The sequence below is a fragment of the Lontra canadensis genome, unplaced genomic scaffold (assembly GCF_010015895.1).
Source record: "Lontra canadensis isolate GAN:19392208 unplaced genomic scaffold, GSC_riverotter_1.0 scaffold4, whole genome shotgun sequence".
In the NCBI taxonomy this organism is placed as follows: Eukaryota; Metazoa; Chordata; class Mammalia; order Carnivora; family Mustelidae; genus Lontra; species Lontra canadensis.
The window spans coordinates 47,874,851-47,892,621 of record NW_022630998.1 but is presented as its reverse complement, the minus strand read 5'-3'; the positions used below and the strand labels follow the sequence as shown (position 1 = coordinate 47,892,621).

The 17,771-nt window shown below is 37.4% G+C and overlaps 1 protein-coding gene across 4 annotated transcripts in view; it reads right to left on the bottom strand.

The window, feature by feature from the left end:
- The window catches only part of DEPDC1B (DEP domain containing 1B), an 86,259-nt gene that overhangs the window by 22,928 nt on the left and 45,560 nt on the right, over positions 1–17,771 (bottom strand). For all 4 annotated transcript variants that reach the window (XM_032850035.1, XM_032850030.1, XM_032850043.1 and 1 more), the window contains exons 4-7: positions 15,217–15,344; positions 14,405–14,535; positions 12,441–12,488; positions 8,484–8,624 (exon numbers count right to left, since the gene is read on the bottom strand). In XM_032850035.1, coding sequence (XP_032705926.1) covers positions 8,484–8,624; positions 12,441–12,488; positions 14,405–14,535; positions 15,217–15,344 — 448 coding nt within the window. The remainder of the gene's footprint in view (positions 1–8,483; positions 8,625–12,440; positions 12,489–14,404; positions 14,536–15,216; positions 15,345–17,771) is intronic.

The window sequence follows — 17,771 nt, the reverse complement described above, 5'->3', positions numbered from 1 at the left end:
AATAAAAAAATTAGCATAATAGCAGCTAACATTTATAATAAGAAAACTGATTTCTATGATGAAGAAAATAGTTAACATTTATTAAGCATTTTATTATGCACTGAACAGTGTTCTAAACCCCAAATACTGTCTCATTTAATCCTCCTAACAACTATGTAAGGGAGATAATAATCATTATTCCCACTTACAGAAAAAGAAAGTTAGGCTTAAAGAGATGAGGTCACTTGCCCAAGTCACACAGCTATTTAGTGGCAGGATGTGATGTGAGCCCACACACACCAGGGGCATGCACACCTAAATACCATGCTATATGACCCACTTTGTCCATGTGCCAATTATTTCCTCAGGATAAATTCCTACAAGAAGAAAGGTTGGCTCAAAGAATATGCACAAATATTGAACAGGTAGATAGTGGAATAGAATACCACTCTGCATTTTTCAACTGGGGGGCAAGGATTAGACAGTAAAAAGAATAGAGAATTTCGCAACATAGTGAAATATGAAACTAGCTCCTTTATATCAAAGAGGGCCCATAAAACCATTTCCTTGAGAGTTCAAAATGAAAGCCAGGTGATAACCATTCCTCATTTCTCTCTCATTAAGTAAAAATACAATGCAGTGTATCCCTGAAGAAACTTCTAAACCACTTGAAAATGCTAATTCCATCACACAAAGGAATGAAAAACTGAATGTAACTCTAAAAAATACGATCCATAGGTAAAAAAAGGTTTTATCTAAGTGTAAAGTACAAACCATTGGTAGTATAAGCATCTTTGACAATGAACTAAAATTAATAGTAATATTTGAGCAGTATTCTACTTTCTGAGAGATCTTCTCAGTTATTAAACCCTCATAATCACCATGTTATATAGTTAGAGATGAAATTTAGAGCAGTGTTTTTTTCAAAAATTTTCTTACTACAACTAAAATTTAAAAACATGTTAATCACAATATATGTGCAAATACATAGGTATTTAACTAAAACAAAAAAGTATATAAAATTACTTACTCTTACTATATACAATGTACTCCAATATTTGTACACTATTTTGTCTTTTTCTTTGTTTAATACTGTCCTGCTACAGAGAATTCACATCTAAAATACAATTTCTGTAACAGTGGCTTACGAACTACTGAGTTTAAACCAAGGCTTTTTTGGAACAAACATCCAGGAATACAGAGCCAGAGCCAGACAGAAATCCTGGGTCTGAGCGCAGGAGACAGACCCATGACAAAGGTAAGGAGTAAAAGATCCTTAGCACATTGGTGCTCCATGAAGCGGTATGAATATGATCAAAGGGAAGGTGTATGGGGAAAAGGTTGAGGTTTGATGTGCTTGTAATACTTCAGTCCTTGGCATCCAGTCCCAAAGATGTTATTTTTCAATCTGTTGAAATGTCAAAGCAGGACTCACTTCTAGATCTGCTTTTGAATCTTGGAATGCTACATAATGCTTTCCTCAGTTCAAACACATATAGGAATATTTAGATTCTCAAAAATAGTTTAATCTGACTTCTCTGTTTCTGTTTCCTAACTTCTTTCTCATTGCTGACCATTACCTAATCTTTTCTTTTTCTTTTGGTAAAAGTTTACTGATGAAAGCATGTTGTAGAACTCGGGAAAAATGACTACAAGAGAACTTAGCTTTAAATTACAAATGATAACAAAGAAGGCCTCCTTGGGCACCTCAGTAGCTCAGTTAAGCCGCTGGCTGCCTTCATGTCAGTTCATGATCCCAGGGTCTTGGGATTCAGCCTGCCTCAGGCGCCCTGCTCAGCGGGGAGCCTGCTTCTCCCTCTCCCACTCTCCTTGCTTGTCTTCTCCCTCTCTCTGTCAAATAAATAAATAAAATCTTCTTAAAAAATAAAAAATAAATTAACACGTGCCAGTCTACTGTTGAACTCAAACACATCTTCAACAAGTACCTTTGGATTCTTCAAGATCAAAAACTATGGCTGATTTTAAAGAGCTTTTAAGATTCATGGGGGGGGGGTGTTTTAGGTTTTAAGAACTTCTGAAGGACATTAACATTCTCTCTCATTTTATAACCAAAGAGTTTCAATGTGGTTAATATTTTATTCTTTGGATTAATTTCATTTTGCTCAATAAAAGCTAATAGAATAACTTTTTGTCTCTCATTATTTCTATAATCTCAACATCATCATAAAAATACTGAGTCTTCCTTTTCAAGAAAATGACAAGGACATTCTGTAATGAAGTAACTTGTTTCTTACATTTCAGAATGATATACGAGTCCTTACCCCAATTACAGATTATAAAGATCTATCACAAGTAGTTTCACATAAAAAAATATCTTGCTATCATCTGAGAGAAGACATGGCCAGATAGCAACATATGATTGCCCTATCTTAATTTATACATTAGTTCAATTTTCTATATTTTTTTGAAGCAAAAGAATGAAACTTAGTAGGTAAATAAGTATAACCCATTGCATTAGGTTTCATATTTTGAAATCTAGAAGCATAACAGGCATTACTGCCATTTATCAATGAGAAAACCAGGGTCTCAAAAGGCGGAGTGACTCATCGAAGTGGGTACACCTAGGTCAACAAACCAAGTTATTGGAGTTTCATGATGTTCCCATTTGTGAAATAAGAATAAAATAATGAAAAAATAGTAAACAATCCACCAAAGAACTTACATAATTCACTTGTAAGACTTTTTTCCATCAGGGAAACACTCCATTATTTAGCTGGATTGATGGAGGATAAGTGAGTAAATAATCAAGTACTCAAAGAAACCCAACTATTCCTTATGATAAAAATAAACACAACTAAAATAATATTCTGTATTATTAGATATTAAGTGACACCTCAGCCATGAAGACCACATGACAGGTTGAGAGTTCTCAGTGCTTTGTGGGACCCCTACCTTTGTCACTGTCCTTCCCATTCTCCAATGATTACATCAGATTTCCACTCTGAAATCACCCCAAACACAAACTTTTATTTTTTGCAAAGTAGACCTGCCTGATGTTTCCACTAAGACATGTAATGTTATCAATAAGCTATCCCTTGTGGGAGCTTCAAATAAGAAGTGAAATGTAAGACTTTTAAGAGGACCCAGATTTTCTTGAAAGGCCAATGAGACCATGTCTGTTCAGCCAGTGAATAAGAGACTCAAGGACTCGAGAAGGTTCATTGGTAGTTTTCGAACAACCAAAGTTGGAGGTGGGGGGGGGGTCCTGTTTCATTTTCACTGAGAAGAGGTATAAAAAGGAAAGGTTTATACTAAGGCAAAAGAATTCAGACTACAGAGCAGTTGGCAAGGACTCCCCGCCTAAAGAAAGACATAGCAAGAGGGACTAATTCTCCAGAGGCTTTGAAGAAAAGGCAAACAAGTAGCCTTTGTGAATTGCCTAAAAGTAGTCACAGATTCACCCACGTACAAGATGATGCCCTTTCCTACATTAAGAGTTCCAAACTGCTACAGCATTTTTATGACTTCTTTGCTTTTATGCTGAGAAAATGTTTCACCCACCCAACAACAGATAAATATCAACTGTATTTTAGATTTGCATTTTTTACATTTAATTCTCTAATTCAGCTGGAATTTATCCTGATGAATGGTATGAGAATGGTCTTCATATTTTTCCCCAAAAGTTTTTTCAGTTATTCTAGTGATTACTAGTACATTTATAACTAGCTTAGGTATTTTGTTATAGCCAAGGAATATCTAGAATTTCCCTAAATTTCCATCATTAAGGAGTATCTAACCCCACTTTACTCTGACAACCTTGATATAACCGCAGTCATTTTATTTGGAGGTGATTCAACATCCTTAACTTGGCTATCTGTATTTTCAAAAGCTCCAGCCATAAACCCTGGGCTCTGAGAGCAGAGAGTACCACCAGCAAGAACCTTGCACTAACATGGGCAAGAGCCCTCTGTCTGGTCAAGCACACCAACTAGGAACTCTTTGGAAAAAAAAAAAAATTTGTTTTCCCTTAAGAATTACAGTGGGATGAGGACCTTGAGATAATCTGAAGAATATAAGAGCAAGAGGTAATAAGGCAAAGATGGCACGAGTCTCCAGAAGATCTCCGAGAAGTCATTAGACAAAAGAACCAAAGAATGGAAAATCTACCCTTTTATAAGATGTTTCCAAATTAAAAAACCCAGAAGATCTCAACTATTCAGTTGGATATTCCAGTGTACAATCAACCTGGTGAATTTCAATGGCATTTTCTAAACTTCATATTTAGGAAGTAGGGAACAGCAAAGAACTACTCCATTTTGCAGCCACCTCGCAAATAAACCAGGAGCCAGAAGCCCAACTGCCTGCAGGAGCAGACAAAAGGAATAAATGAGCAAAGGGAGTCACTGGGAACTGGGCTTGAGAGTCTGAGAAGCAGTGGCAAGCATCGGAGAGGTTGCAAATCGGAGTTCACGTCTCTAGAACACTTGCTCCTTCTAGTGGTGGCTCTAGCTACAGAGACGCAGCTGTCTGTGCCCAGGGAAATTCAAGACCAGAACTGCCAGATATGCCAGTTTTTCTCTTCAAAGAGTCATAAATTCTTAGGTAAGTTTCCTGTTTTTCAAGTTTGCAAATCAATTAAGTTTTCTTTTTAAAACACAAAGGTCAAACCATATGTATCTATCAGTCAGAGACAGATACTTCTTTGGCGCAGAGATCACTAATGCAGGAGTTCAGATTTTAACATTAATCAACCCACAAGTCACCCAACTGTCCTAACACCATCTCCCACCCTTCTGTGCTTCCTTTGTCTCCCTTTTTCCTCGATATGGCAAATTATGGCAGGCTACACAGCTCACTGGGTTCCAGGGTATATGTGGACTGTGAGTGAAGAATGCTAGACCACCTCATTCACCCCATTTAAGAGTCAGCCAAATTCTGGTCTTAATAAGAAACTGCCATTTTGGAAATGAAGATGAATTACTATACAGTCATGTTGTTAGGTCAGACTGTTGACCCAAATGAAATCATTTTAGTTCAAAAAAAATTTTTTTTTCTTTAAGAACTCTCAGATGTTTTGCTTCACTATCAGTGACTAACGGCTCTCAAGGTCACAGGTTTTGCATCAGGCTGGTTTATCTCATTCTAGAAGTAAAGGAATAAACCTTAAAAAATCCATTAATTAAACTAAAAATCATTTCCATTGAAAGTGCTGTAGAATTTTTAGCTTCTATACAAAGTAGACTGATTATCTACTTTATTACTTACTTATCTAGTAGCATCCTACTGTAATCCAAGTAAGTCAAAAGGTTTGAAGAAATGAGTCAACCCCACTAAGATTCAACCTATGTATCTGGCTTGTACATACCCATATATAGATTACCTTTTACCAAAGACTTTAACAGGATTGCTAAACCAGATGATTTTTGTTAATCATATAGTGATCAAGTTATGATAATCTAGAAGAGAAATAGAACATTTCTGCTTCTTCTTTGACTAAATAGGATTTAAAATAAATGGTTTTCAATGGAGACTATCTTATACATGTTCACTTGAGAAGGACTGCATCAGAGAAGGTTAATACATTTTGACAATCCACACACATTATTCTTACTGATACCAAACTGCCATAAATTCTCCATTCTGTCCATCTTTCTCTAAACCCTGTATAAGTAATATTTTAGAGGGTGGCCGATTCTGATATCAACTTGGATATTCTGATATCAACTAGGTGAGATCAAAATGCACAATAGTGGCATAACGGACCAGTAATGTCATGAACACAAATGATTCAAATAGGAATTTATTTTCTAAAAAAAGTTCCAAGTACTTGGGTTTCCAAACCAGATCATTTTTACCATAGAACATTATGAAAATGGAAAATGAGACGAAAACCTAAGAAGAAATTTTTAATCCAGTCTTTAGGGTCACTTGGGTCATTCAGTTGGTTAAGTGTCCAACTCTTGGTTTCAGCTTAGGTCATGATCTCAGGATTGTGTGATCAAGCCCCACATCAGGCTCTGAGCTCAGCGCAGAGTCTTCTTAAGACACACTCTCCTCTCCTTCTGAACCTCCTCCCTACTCGCACTCTCTCTCTCACTCTGTCTCCAAAATAAATAAATAAATTTTAAAAATACAATTCTTAGAATTCTTATTTTACCGAAAAGTTAGACTTTCATCTTATAGCACAGAGTCAAGTAGGTTCCAAATGTTTCATGTTTTAACATTTAAAAAGGAAAAATATTATAAAAGCAGGTAGGGGACTATCTGGTCTCAGAATGAAGAAAGGCTTTCTAAACAGAAGGGGGAAACCAGGAAAACATGAGAGACGCAGCTACCAGCAATTTTAAAAGCTTGTGTACTTCAAAAAAAAAAAAAAAAAAAAACCCAAAAATCAAAAAACAAAAACTGCAGTTCTACAAACAAAGTCGAAAGGAAAAGGATGAATAACAAAATGTCACAAAATATTGCTACAAAATACTGCCAGGACACTAACACCTGTTGGAGCATTTGCTATATTTAGGATGTGCTAATGCCTTGTTATGTCAATTATTCTTGTTACTAAAAAAAAAAAAAAAATGTCTAAACAGCTCAACAGAATGTGGGGACAGGCTAATAAATGCTTCCTTTATGAAACTGCCAAAAAAAAAAAAAAGAATTCTTATTTTACCAGTGGCAGGATGGTAGTAAGTGGCTAAAATGAGAATTGGTTCAATGAGTCCATTTGCATATTAAAGAGCAGCAAGTATTTGTCATTAGACATGATGTTCAAAAGGACAAAAGCCCTCCATCCTCTTTGGTTGAACACAAAATACCAAGACGACCAGTGGTCTCAAACTCCAGTAACAGGTCTAATCGTTTCATCTGTTCCCAATATTAATCTCTCTTAAAAAACACTCATTCTTATGCACATGATTTACAGTTTGTTGTGTTTTGTTCCTTATCAGAAAACCTACAGAATCTTAAAATTTAAAGTACTGTAAGATCAGGGGCGCCTGGGTGGCTCAGTGGGTTAAAGCCTCTGCCTTCAGCTCAGGTCATGATCCAAGGGTCCTGGGATCGAGCCCCACATGGGGCTGTCTGCTCAGCGGGGAGCCTGCTTCCTCCTCTCTCTCTCTGCCTGCCTCTCTGCCTACTTGTGATCTCTGTCTGTCAAATAAATAACTAAATAAAATCTTTTAAAAAAAAAAAAGTACTGTAAGATCAGGTACATTTATTCAAATATTGCTGATACTTTATTTTATGAGGATACTATGGCTGCAACCATACTTTCTAAGAGGAAAATAAGATGGGAAGAGGAGAAAGGGAAGAGAAGGGAAGGGAAAGATGGCTAAACACCACAGTACTCAGGAAAAAGAGTATGCAACCGCCCACAAATTTACATAACAGAGCATGATACTGACACAATGATATGGTCATTAAAATATTTTGACAATAATACAATAATATTTATTGAACAATCACAATAGCAACAGGAAAATCTGATATCCAACAACAAAGGAATAATATAAAAAAGACCTATAGCAATAATGTGGATTGCTTTTCCTTTCTACCCTGCTTTTTTGATAATGTAAATTCTGAAGTATAGATCTATGTGAAGAATAGGAACAAGTTTCAGAGAATGATAAAGTTACTATATTCATTTGTCATGTCACAAATAACAAATAGTCCTACAAAAACCTGTTCCTTTTATGAAAGGAAATTAGCTTTCGAAATGAAAATACATCTCCCATAACTTGACTGTTCATGAAGGCATATCCAGAGTAGTAGATTTTCTCTGAACAGTAAATGTCAAATTTACATTCTTCTCTACCACAGAAGTTGTGCTTTTTGGTATAAAAATGACAACAGTATATTACTCTTTCTTAAGAAGTAAAAACTATTGGCCCTCGCTTTGAGTTTCCTGACAGAGCTCAACCATTTTCTTTTCCTCCTTCATAGAGTAGAACAGCAACCAGGCAAACACCTCATCAGTTTTTATCTCAAAAATGCTATGGAGGGGCTCCTGGGTGGCTTAGTCAGTTAAGCATCTGTGTTCAGCTCAGGTCATGATTCCAGGGTCCAGGGATGGAGCTCCACGTCTATCCATCCTTCCTCGTCATCATCGTCCGTTGTTGTCATCAGGCTCCCACCTCAGCAAAGAGCCTGCTTCTCCCGCTAACCCTCACCCCACTCATGATTGCTCTCTCTCTCGCACTTTCTGTCTCTGTCTCTCTCTCTCTCAAATAAATGAATAAAATCTTTTTTTTAAGATTTTTTATTTACTTATTTGACAGGCAGAGAGGTGGGCGGGGGGGGGTCCAAGAAGGCAGGCTCCCTGCTGAGTAGAGAGCCTGATGAGGCTCGATCCCAGGACCCTGAGATCATGACCTGAGCCGAAGGCAAAGACTTAACCCGCTGAGCCACCCAGGCACCCCAAGGAATAAAATCTTTAAAACAAAAACAAATATGCTATGGAGGTTTGACTAATGGACGTCTCAAGACAGAAAAAATGAAATGATTCAATGTCAATAACACAGACACATGTTCATTATATTCCAACTTACCTAATACACTGACAAAGGCATCAAAAAGATGAAATGTAAGTAGAGGCTCTTTCAAATGACCATAGTAATCTGCTATGGTTTTAAAGACATCTTTTTCAAATCCTAAATACATAGGCTGCTTCAAATCTGAACAATTAGGCCCTGTTAGAAGAAGAGAGAGAGAGAAAGAAACATTAATGGGATGACCACGTCAAATGATTAGTCTCTATGCATATGTATGGTGTGTACAGATAACAAGATCAGATAAGTTGGGGGAAATTAGTATTATCTAAGTTGACATTATATATTTGCTTACACAAATATTCTTTATGTCTAAATGATAATTATAAAACAGTGAGGAAAATCATGGCTTACTTGCATTTTAAAAGAAACCCACTCTTTCTTTTACAACCTTCTGAAAGACATTTTTGTTCAATGTAGATGATGATTATTTTCTGTGAAATATTCATTTTCCTAGTCTTGACACAGTTGATCAAGATGATAATTAGCTCACATATGTAATAGCAAGTTATATAGCAATTTGAAAAATTTTTCATTATTTTATCATTGCTGTATTATGAAATCCTAGAGTCAGAGCGGAGTTAATCAAATTCTACCTTGAACTAAACTACTTCAGACTAATAAAAACTTACTCTTTTTCTTAAAGATATTCAAAAAAGACGATTTTAACATTGTGTCCTATAATTCATTCTAACTATAAAACTCACTATCTGATCTCCAACCAACCTTCAAAAGTTAGTGTATCGAGCAGGGCATATTCCAAAGTTGCAGTAACTCTAAGAAGCCTGGAACAATGTGGTCCCAGCCATACCCTAAGCAGAAGCAAGGCAAAGATTCTGTTGTATCTGGGACCAAAGAAGAACAAGAAGAAATGCATAGCTCTCTACAGAAATGGCAGCAAACCCCCCCAAGAAACCATGCACAGACCACAGATTTATATTACCAAGTGGAGAGACAAACCGGAGCTGCCCATGCCTTGAGGGAAATGGCAAGCAGCTTCATGAGGAACAGTTTGGCCAGTCCTCTCAATTTCCATGACAGCATGGAAGGAATGCAAGTGCACTGGTCAGTTCTGGGCTCGCAGAACACAAGACTAAACAACTAGACGCAAACAGATCTCTGTTCTCAGGGAAACAAAAGATAAACCAATAAAGTTGAAAGAAACCCTTCCTTCAGAATCACTCCAACTAAAGAGAAAGGATCAAACCAAAAAAACCAGTAAAACATTCTGGGCCTTTACATCTCAAGACCAATGGGACCACATGAAAATGGCTTTTTATTGGTCTCCTTAAAAACCCTCTTACCTTTCAATATTCTGTATACTTCTTATGAAATAACTCAATTTGATTGACTAAAATGAAAATAACAAAAGACCTATCTGTGGTACCATGTTAACTTAGCAGCCAACAGAGCCACCATTCTTGCTTGCTTCCTCCTCTGAAATACCCCAAGCTTAGTCAATTAAAATCATTAGCTTGGTATGACCCAGCAAGCAATCCCATTGTCTTGAATTACTCCCTCCCAGATAAGTAAGCGATTCATGGTAAGCGGTTGTGAGCAGTGTGTAAGCAGTATCCCTTTATGAACGTTTCATCATTCTTATAAAAAACATGCACAAACAAAACAAAGTTTCCATAAAAATACAAGTGCACAGTGGGCCCTATGAGAGGAGGTCATATTTCTAAGACTTTTTGCTTCTTAATCATCTTCTGAAGCAAAAAGTCTTCAGAATATCTTTTATAAATGTTTTTACTGACTGATCTTGGAGAAGTGTTGCCTGTATCTGTTTTTTTTTTTTCTTTTCTTTTCTTTATTGAATCCTTATAATCTACATGCACAAAGAAGAAAAACACAGTTAACCTGTTTTTATATTTACTATCAGTCCATCATTCTGTGGCCAACCATGAGGCTGGCCAACAATGAAAATACCCAGACCTACGTGTATATTGGTCTACCAATGGGCCTGCGAGAAAAAGGGGAGTAGCAAATGTGCAAAAAAGGAGGCAGAGGCCTTCAAAATATCCTGTAAATCAGCCAGCCTATCCTTTCTGTTGTCCCCTATTAGATGACTTTAATGGGAAACTTGCCTCAATAAGGATAAGAAGGAAAAGGAACAGGTCATGACTTTGAAAGACTCAAGTAAATTTGGGAGGCCAATGAGAATTTGGAAAACTTAATAATGTCACAAAACTATTCAAAAAGACGTGCTTGCCCTTTGGTCACCTTTTTTTTCCTTTGACACACAAACAAGCATTCTTACGGATATGCCAACCACCTGCAAAGCACTGCACTCAATTCACGTGAGCCATGACCCTGTTCCTGAGAATTTCCACCTAACACAAGACACCTCACACATGCAGAGAACATTGTGAAGTTGCTCTTTACATCTTTCCCCTCCATTGTTGAGTAACTCCAGTTAGTCTACTCTTCTTTCAGAAGTTTTTGTGGCTTTATGTTTACTACTCCCTTGAGGGAAAAATTGTACGCTTCACTACATTTTGATCATCACTGAAAAATCTATATCACAACCACATCTTCATATGCATTACAGAACATATTGTAGCCTAGATTTGTTACCAGTTTCCTCTATTCTTTCCCAGCTGATCAACTTCCAAATCCTTGATTTGCCAGGAATTCAGAAATGGGTAATTTAACTTTGCATTTATACCTTCTATTTCATCATTGCCAACTCTGGCCAAAGATATAATTTAAATTTAATTTACTTCAAATAGTTGAGCAGGAAGAATAAAAAGCACTCTCCCAAGCTGAACCACTCTACATCTTAGAGTTTCCAAAATATTAAGCAAAAACCAATGAAAATTTAATAGTTAAACACAGAAAATTTTAGACTTCACACAAGCTAATAATTGGTATTCATATTTAAAATGATAGTATATAATCATTTTCCATATACTATGACTGAGATTGCCTAAAATAAACTGCATAGTTACCTTAATTTCATTCTATAATCAGACAAAACTAACACTAGATAAATAAATCACTCAGAGTCTACAAATTCAAAATTTTATTACACTTACATATGTACATGCTAGCCCTACCCAAAAGGTTCCTTTCTGAGGCCATCTGTGAGGCTTAAAGACCCCATAGACCAAATATCACCATTATTAGTCAGGAGCCAAAATAACTGGAATTCTTATTAAAATCCCTTGCTTTTGTTAAGCCATTTACCATTAAAATCCCTTCTTTGGGTTAAACCTTTTAAAAAATACCCAGAAAAATGTCAGTGTTAGTGAGATACTATAATACACATTCTTTACAGTGCCTATGATATCCAGTGAAGTGAATATCTATGCCCATGAAAGGGACTGTGGAAGCCTATACAAATCCTCAGAAGGACCACCACGATTCAGGCCCCATCATCTTACATCCAATAACTGAAATATCCCTTGTTTCTCCACATGAAAGTTCTCCTCCTTCCAAGTCATCCTGCTTATCAATCAGCCTAGTCTTCTGAAACACCTCTTTATGTCAATAGTAGATTGTGTCAATAGTAGATAGTAGATAGGATCTGCTGAGCACACTGAGATGTAAATACACGGTATAATTGAGAATATGTGTTTTAGAGATTAAAAAAAAAGAGGTTTTAAAATTAAAAATGTATAAACTGTCAACAGGCAGCTATCTGTACAACATTATATTCAATATAACTAATTTTTCTTCACTGTGATGAAACAGTCAGAAGACATACTACGGATTTTATCTGTCGTAGGATTATATTCACCAGAAAAAGAGAAGAACAACATTCCTTCAAAAATGTTCTGTAACTCAGCCCTTTCACCAAGTCACAAATTTACTAAAAGCATACTGGTCCCAAAATAATTAACTGTCAGTCTCACAGGTGCCAAATCAATGTTCAGGCCATTGAACAAAAATATTTTCTAATTCAGGACACTAATTTCTGTTAATCTTATAAAACAGGGGATAATTAGTACTTACAATTTGCCAAGCACTTCATAGCTGACAGTACCCAATGAGGAAGCTCTTCTGCAAAGAAATGAAAATAAAAAGATTATCTGATTCACTGCATATAACTCAAGGAATTATATACGTACACAGAATCATAAGAATGTATAACCTGCCCAAATAATATGAACATATCTGCCAATCATAAATCGCACATCACCTATTAATAGAACGGCATGTTTAAGCACTGGAAAGTTTTCCTAGGAGCAGTGTCACAACATGGACTTGTACAGATCATGCTTGTAAATTTCACAAAGGACAAGATGCACCTTTTAAGCTTTGGTGAAAAGCAGGAATTTGATAGTTTATTCTGAAGAAACAAACCAGATACCCTAAGAATTAAAGAAGGAAAAGACAAAAAGTAAAAAATATAAGTTAACAACTATATTTGTGAATTCAGTTCACCGACCCCCCCCAAAAAGGGGTAAATTCTCTATGTTCATTGTTCAATATAAGTATCATTTTGCATGTTTCAATTTTCAAAATGTTTTAGGCAAGGAATTTTCACGGACAGACTAATACAGGCTATTAGTTTTGGGGCAGCCTTAAAATAATAACTTTTAACATTGCTACAAAAAATCCCAGCTGAGCCTTTTTCCTGAGTTCCTTCCCTCCTGGTCCTGACACAGACATCTGATGAGATGGCCCTGCATTCATGCTTCTACTTCTCCATTTCCTTCACTCTGTGAAAAACTGCAAAGACACTGGTCGAACTGTATTAACTCTAATGAACCTGAGGCTTGTGGAAGTGCTCTTCTTTCTAAGAACTTGGTAAGAACTTTCTAAGGCAAAAGATGACCGATCATCTAATTAGTAGGTAAAAGTATTAATGTTTGCTCTACTCAAAGACTGTGGAAGGATTTTAGATGTATTTCAAAGGCAATATCCCCATCATTTGATGTAATTTAATTGTATAGGTTGATATTAACCTGACAACTCACAAAGTCATAAATTTATTTCTGTTTGCTTGGGTCCTCCATTCCCAATATAAAGGCTACATAAAAGAGGAGGTGTTTCAAGTTTCAAAGACACATTCTGCTCCTGTAGGAATCAGGACCTAGAAAAACCCCTTTCCCTTTCACAGCTGCTCAGGCTCCTTCAGGTAGAGTTCTGTCTTGCTGGCCAGGAGCCTCCAGCCCTAAATTAATAATAATTTATAAAAACCTAAAAGTACTGTACCATCTTCCCACATCCAAATGTCATTCTAGTTCCAGCTATTCCCAGAATCAAGGGTTGGAAGTAAAAAGAACCATTCCAAAAAGCCATCCAATTCTGACCCATCCCCAATTCAAGAGAAGAAAGCTTTAAAATCAGTTTGGGGATTCTGGCCCACTACAGGTAATGTATCCTTATTTTTCCAAATTAAAAAAACAGGATAGGCAGCTGCTAAATGTCTATTTTTCCTGACTTATAAACTGGCTTGGAAGAAAAGGTATTAAAAAATTAAAGCACCTTCAGCATTTAAAGGGCTACCTTTATTAAGAAAAAAAATGACATAAGACTGTTCCAGAAAATCTACCACAGAGACACCATAATGAAAAGGTCAGTGAGAACCAAAAATCAATCAGATCCACTTGAAACCTAAAATCACTTTCCAAGATCCAGTCAGTCACAAATTGACTCAAGCACTCAGGTCTTAAACTTACTTTTCAGGGATTTTTCTGTGAATACAGAATTAATTAATGCTCAGCATGGCTAACATTGAACTAGCCTCCAGATGGATTGTGCTGAGGCTTTGACTCCTGGATGTTCATCTTTCCTCAACACTTCCTTAATCCACACAATTATTTAAAAGGCATGAGATAGTGAGACAAGGCTATACATAATGAGGGGGTACATTTATTGAGTGTTTAGGGAAGGGTCAATAAAGAAGCGGATGGACCTGTACAGCCAACATAGTGGGTCAAATGGGACCAGAATGGTTTTTATGTACTTACTTGACTTGTCATCAAGGATGACAACTCCCTGCTTGCTCACACTATACACGTTATGGATAATGAACTTGGAGTTAACCAGTTTAATGTCTAAGACTTCTTCCAAAGAATCCAGGCCAAGGACTTTCTGTAAACTGGAAAGATATATAATTAATTACTTTTTTTAAAAAAATAATATTACCCAGGAGTGCCTGGGTGGCTCAGTGGGTGTAAGCCTCTGACTTCGGCTCGGGTCATGATCTCAGGGTCCTGGATTGAGCCCCACGTCAGGCTCTCTGCTCGGCCAGGAGCCTGCTTCCCCCTCTCTCTCTGCCTGCCTCTCTGCCTGCTTAATAAATAAATAAAATCTTTAAAAGAATTAATTAATTTAAAAAAATAAAAAATAATATTACCCCCAAAACCTGGCATGTAAAAGATCAATCTTTAAAATGTGTCATTTTCATGCATGAAATTATGTTGGCTAAACAGCATAGCTACAAATAATACAAAGATTTTATTTTTTATTTATTTATGTTTTTAAAAGATTTTATTTATTCATTTAACAGAGAGAGACACAGCAAGAGAGGGAACACAAGCAGGGGGAGTGGAAGAGGGAGAAGCAGGCTTCCTGACAAGCGGGAAGTCCCATGCAGGGATCGACCCCAAGACCTTGGATCATGACCTGAGCTGAAGGCAGAGGCTAAATGACTGAGCCACCCAGATGACCCTAATACAAAGATTTTAAAATATAATTTCAGAAAATTAAATATGCAGAGAGTAATAGAGAAGCAAAACAGACAATACTGAAAATTCTCATTAACATCAAATGGACATACTATGCTAATGTCATAGACTTCCATATCTCTTCTACGTTGGCCTCTGTCAGCTGTCTGCGGTAGACAAGACGGCAAGCTGGCACCTCTCCAATGGCAATACTGTGACGCTTGAACCACATCTCAGAGTTCTAATTGGGGGGGAGGGTAGAAATAAAGAAAGAGGGCAAATATTTCAATAGATAGTGGTATGATTTTATCAGAAATTTCTTTGACTTGGTTTTTGTAATTTGATTTAAAATAATAACTAGAAATATGAACAAATTTTCTTTGCATGGACTACAGGGAAGTGAAATATAACTCCTAAGGATCAGGTCACATTATAAATGAGTATTCATAAATTACAAAAGAACGATGGCAATAAGCATGACATTCACTATTTTTTCCCTATGGGAATTCCAACTAATCAATGATGTAACCATGAAATAAAATTCAGAATTAAGTAAAATACCTATCCATATTTACACATTGTCCAAATGTAGTGATTGTTTAAAACAAACTTAAAGTCTATTACTTTCAGAAAAAGACTTTTATTATTTTTTTTGCTCTATACAAGTAAAAAAATAAAATAATAAAAAAATTAAAAAGCAAGAGAAAAGACAGGATAAAACAAAAACAAAAACCAATAAGCAAAGAGGAGGCAAAAATAGAAACAGGGAAAGTAAAATAGAAGAAACAAATGGCAAGCTGAAGTTCTTTAAGAAAGATGAACTGTTCCTTTATTGACTATGAACCTCATCATTCTAAAACCCACATCAAGGCACAAGGAGGTAAACAGATCCTGCCCTGTCCAGTCTTCCTTTGGACACTGCTCAAGAAGCAGCAGCCAAAATTTTGCTGGTATTACAATAAGCAGACAGCGCAAACCTCTCCTACTTCATTTTGTTTTATACAAGCATCAAAACAAACATAGGTACAGACAACGAGGGAAATTATAAGCTTTAGGAGAAAATGGCTGATGAATCTAGGACACTGGAATACCCACTTCAGGGCTCCTGGAAAATTAGAAAATGAAAACAGTAGATACAAGTCATTGTCATTGGAGCATTAAAATGTGCTAATGAGTACTTGGTTCTATAGATGATAGCAGGAATATTACAATTTCATAGAACCAGGTGGAATACAAAAGGGAAGTACTATACTTATGACATAAATACATGTTATTTTAATATAGGATTTTATCTCTTGTACAAACAACACTAGATGACCTTATAAAGAAAAAAGGTCTGTTGAATAAAAACTCTACCAGTGGGGTCAGGTTAGATGTTTAAATGCAAATGTTCAGCCTGACGATTCACAGACCTACCCCTGGGGCAAATAATACATTATATGTTAATAAAAATAATCAATTAAAAAATAAATTAAATAAATGCAAATGTTAAAAAAAAATCTCATGGAGCTTACATTTTAACTTTCTCTGGGACAGGAACTATCAACAAGACCTTAAGTATTCCTCATTAGGAATGAATTACAAGTCTTTAAATACCTGAAGTAGTTCCACTTTGTTTTCTCATTCTCTATTTTTGTATTGTATGTTTCACTAGACTATGAGCCTTTTTAGTGTTAAAACTGTATCTGTGGGAGGACAAGATGGCGGGGAAGTAGGAGGAGGCGCCTTTTCTACCTGTACCCTAAAGTGAGCTGATTACCTACCAAAGAACTCCGATCACCCATGAAACCAGCCTGAGATCAGAATTATACACGTCTGGATCTCTACAGGGGCAGAAGATGCCAGTGGGCAGGTAAAGCAGAGTGGGAAAGGCGGACTGATATCGGAAGATAAACAAAAGGGGGAGGGAGCCACCAGAGGTGACCAGTTGGAAAGTAATACCCCTACTATGAGCGAGAGTGCCCGCATCTGGGGACCAGCATTAACTTGGAGACTGGTTGAAAGCACTCCAAAAGAGCAAAAGATCGCTCGGGGGAAATTGTAGGAATCGGGGCAGCTAGGGACAGGGGCTTAAGTCCCCGGTCCCAGGACAGCCTCCCCTGGCGCTGAGCCAGAGAGAGTGCGGCGGAGAAACCAGGTCTTGGTCCTTGAGCCGCCAGCGCACCCGAGATTGCCTGTGTTCTGGACCCTGTGAGGGGATGGGAGCCACGCCCCACGGCAGAACGCACAAGCCCTGCTACAGAGCCTGAGATGCGTGTGCCCCTCATCCTCCCCTGAGAGAGGTACAAAGGCCCAGCCGGTGCTCTTTGACACGCGCCATTGTTTCACAACCTAAGATGCGCGCCCCAAACTCTCCCCTGAGAGAGGTGCGCAAAGGCCCAGCCTGGTGCTTTCGGACCTGTGCCCCGTTCTCAGAGCCTGAGACGCGCTCGCGACCCACAGCCTCCCTGAAAGAGGTGCGCGCAAGCCGGGCACTCTTAGACCCAGAAAGACCAGGCACTCCCAGCCCGGGCCAGCGGGAAAATCTCAGTGTGCGATAGCTGCTTGGAACCTCTCTGGCAGTCTGGAGCTGCCCAAACAGCTGCTGCAGAAGATCCTGCATCCCCAGGGACCGCGACTGGGAACCTGCTCTGCCAGCGGCCAAGTGGGGATTTATATGGGCTCTGCA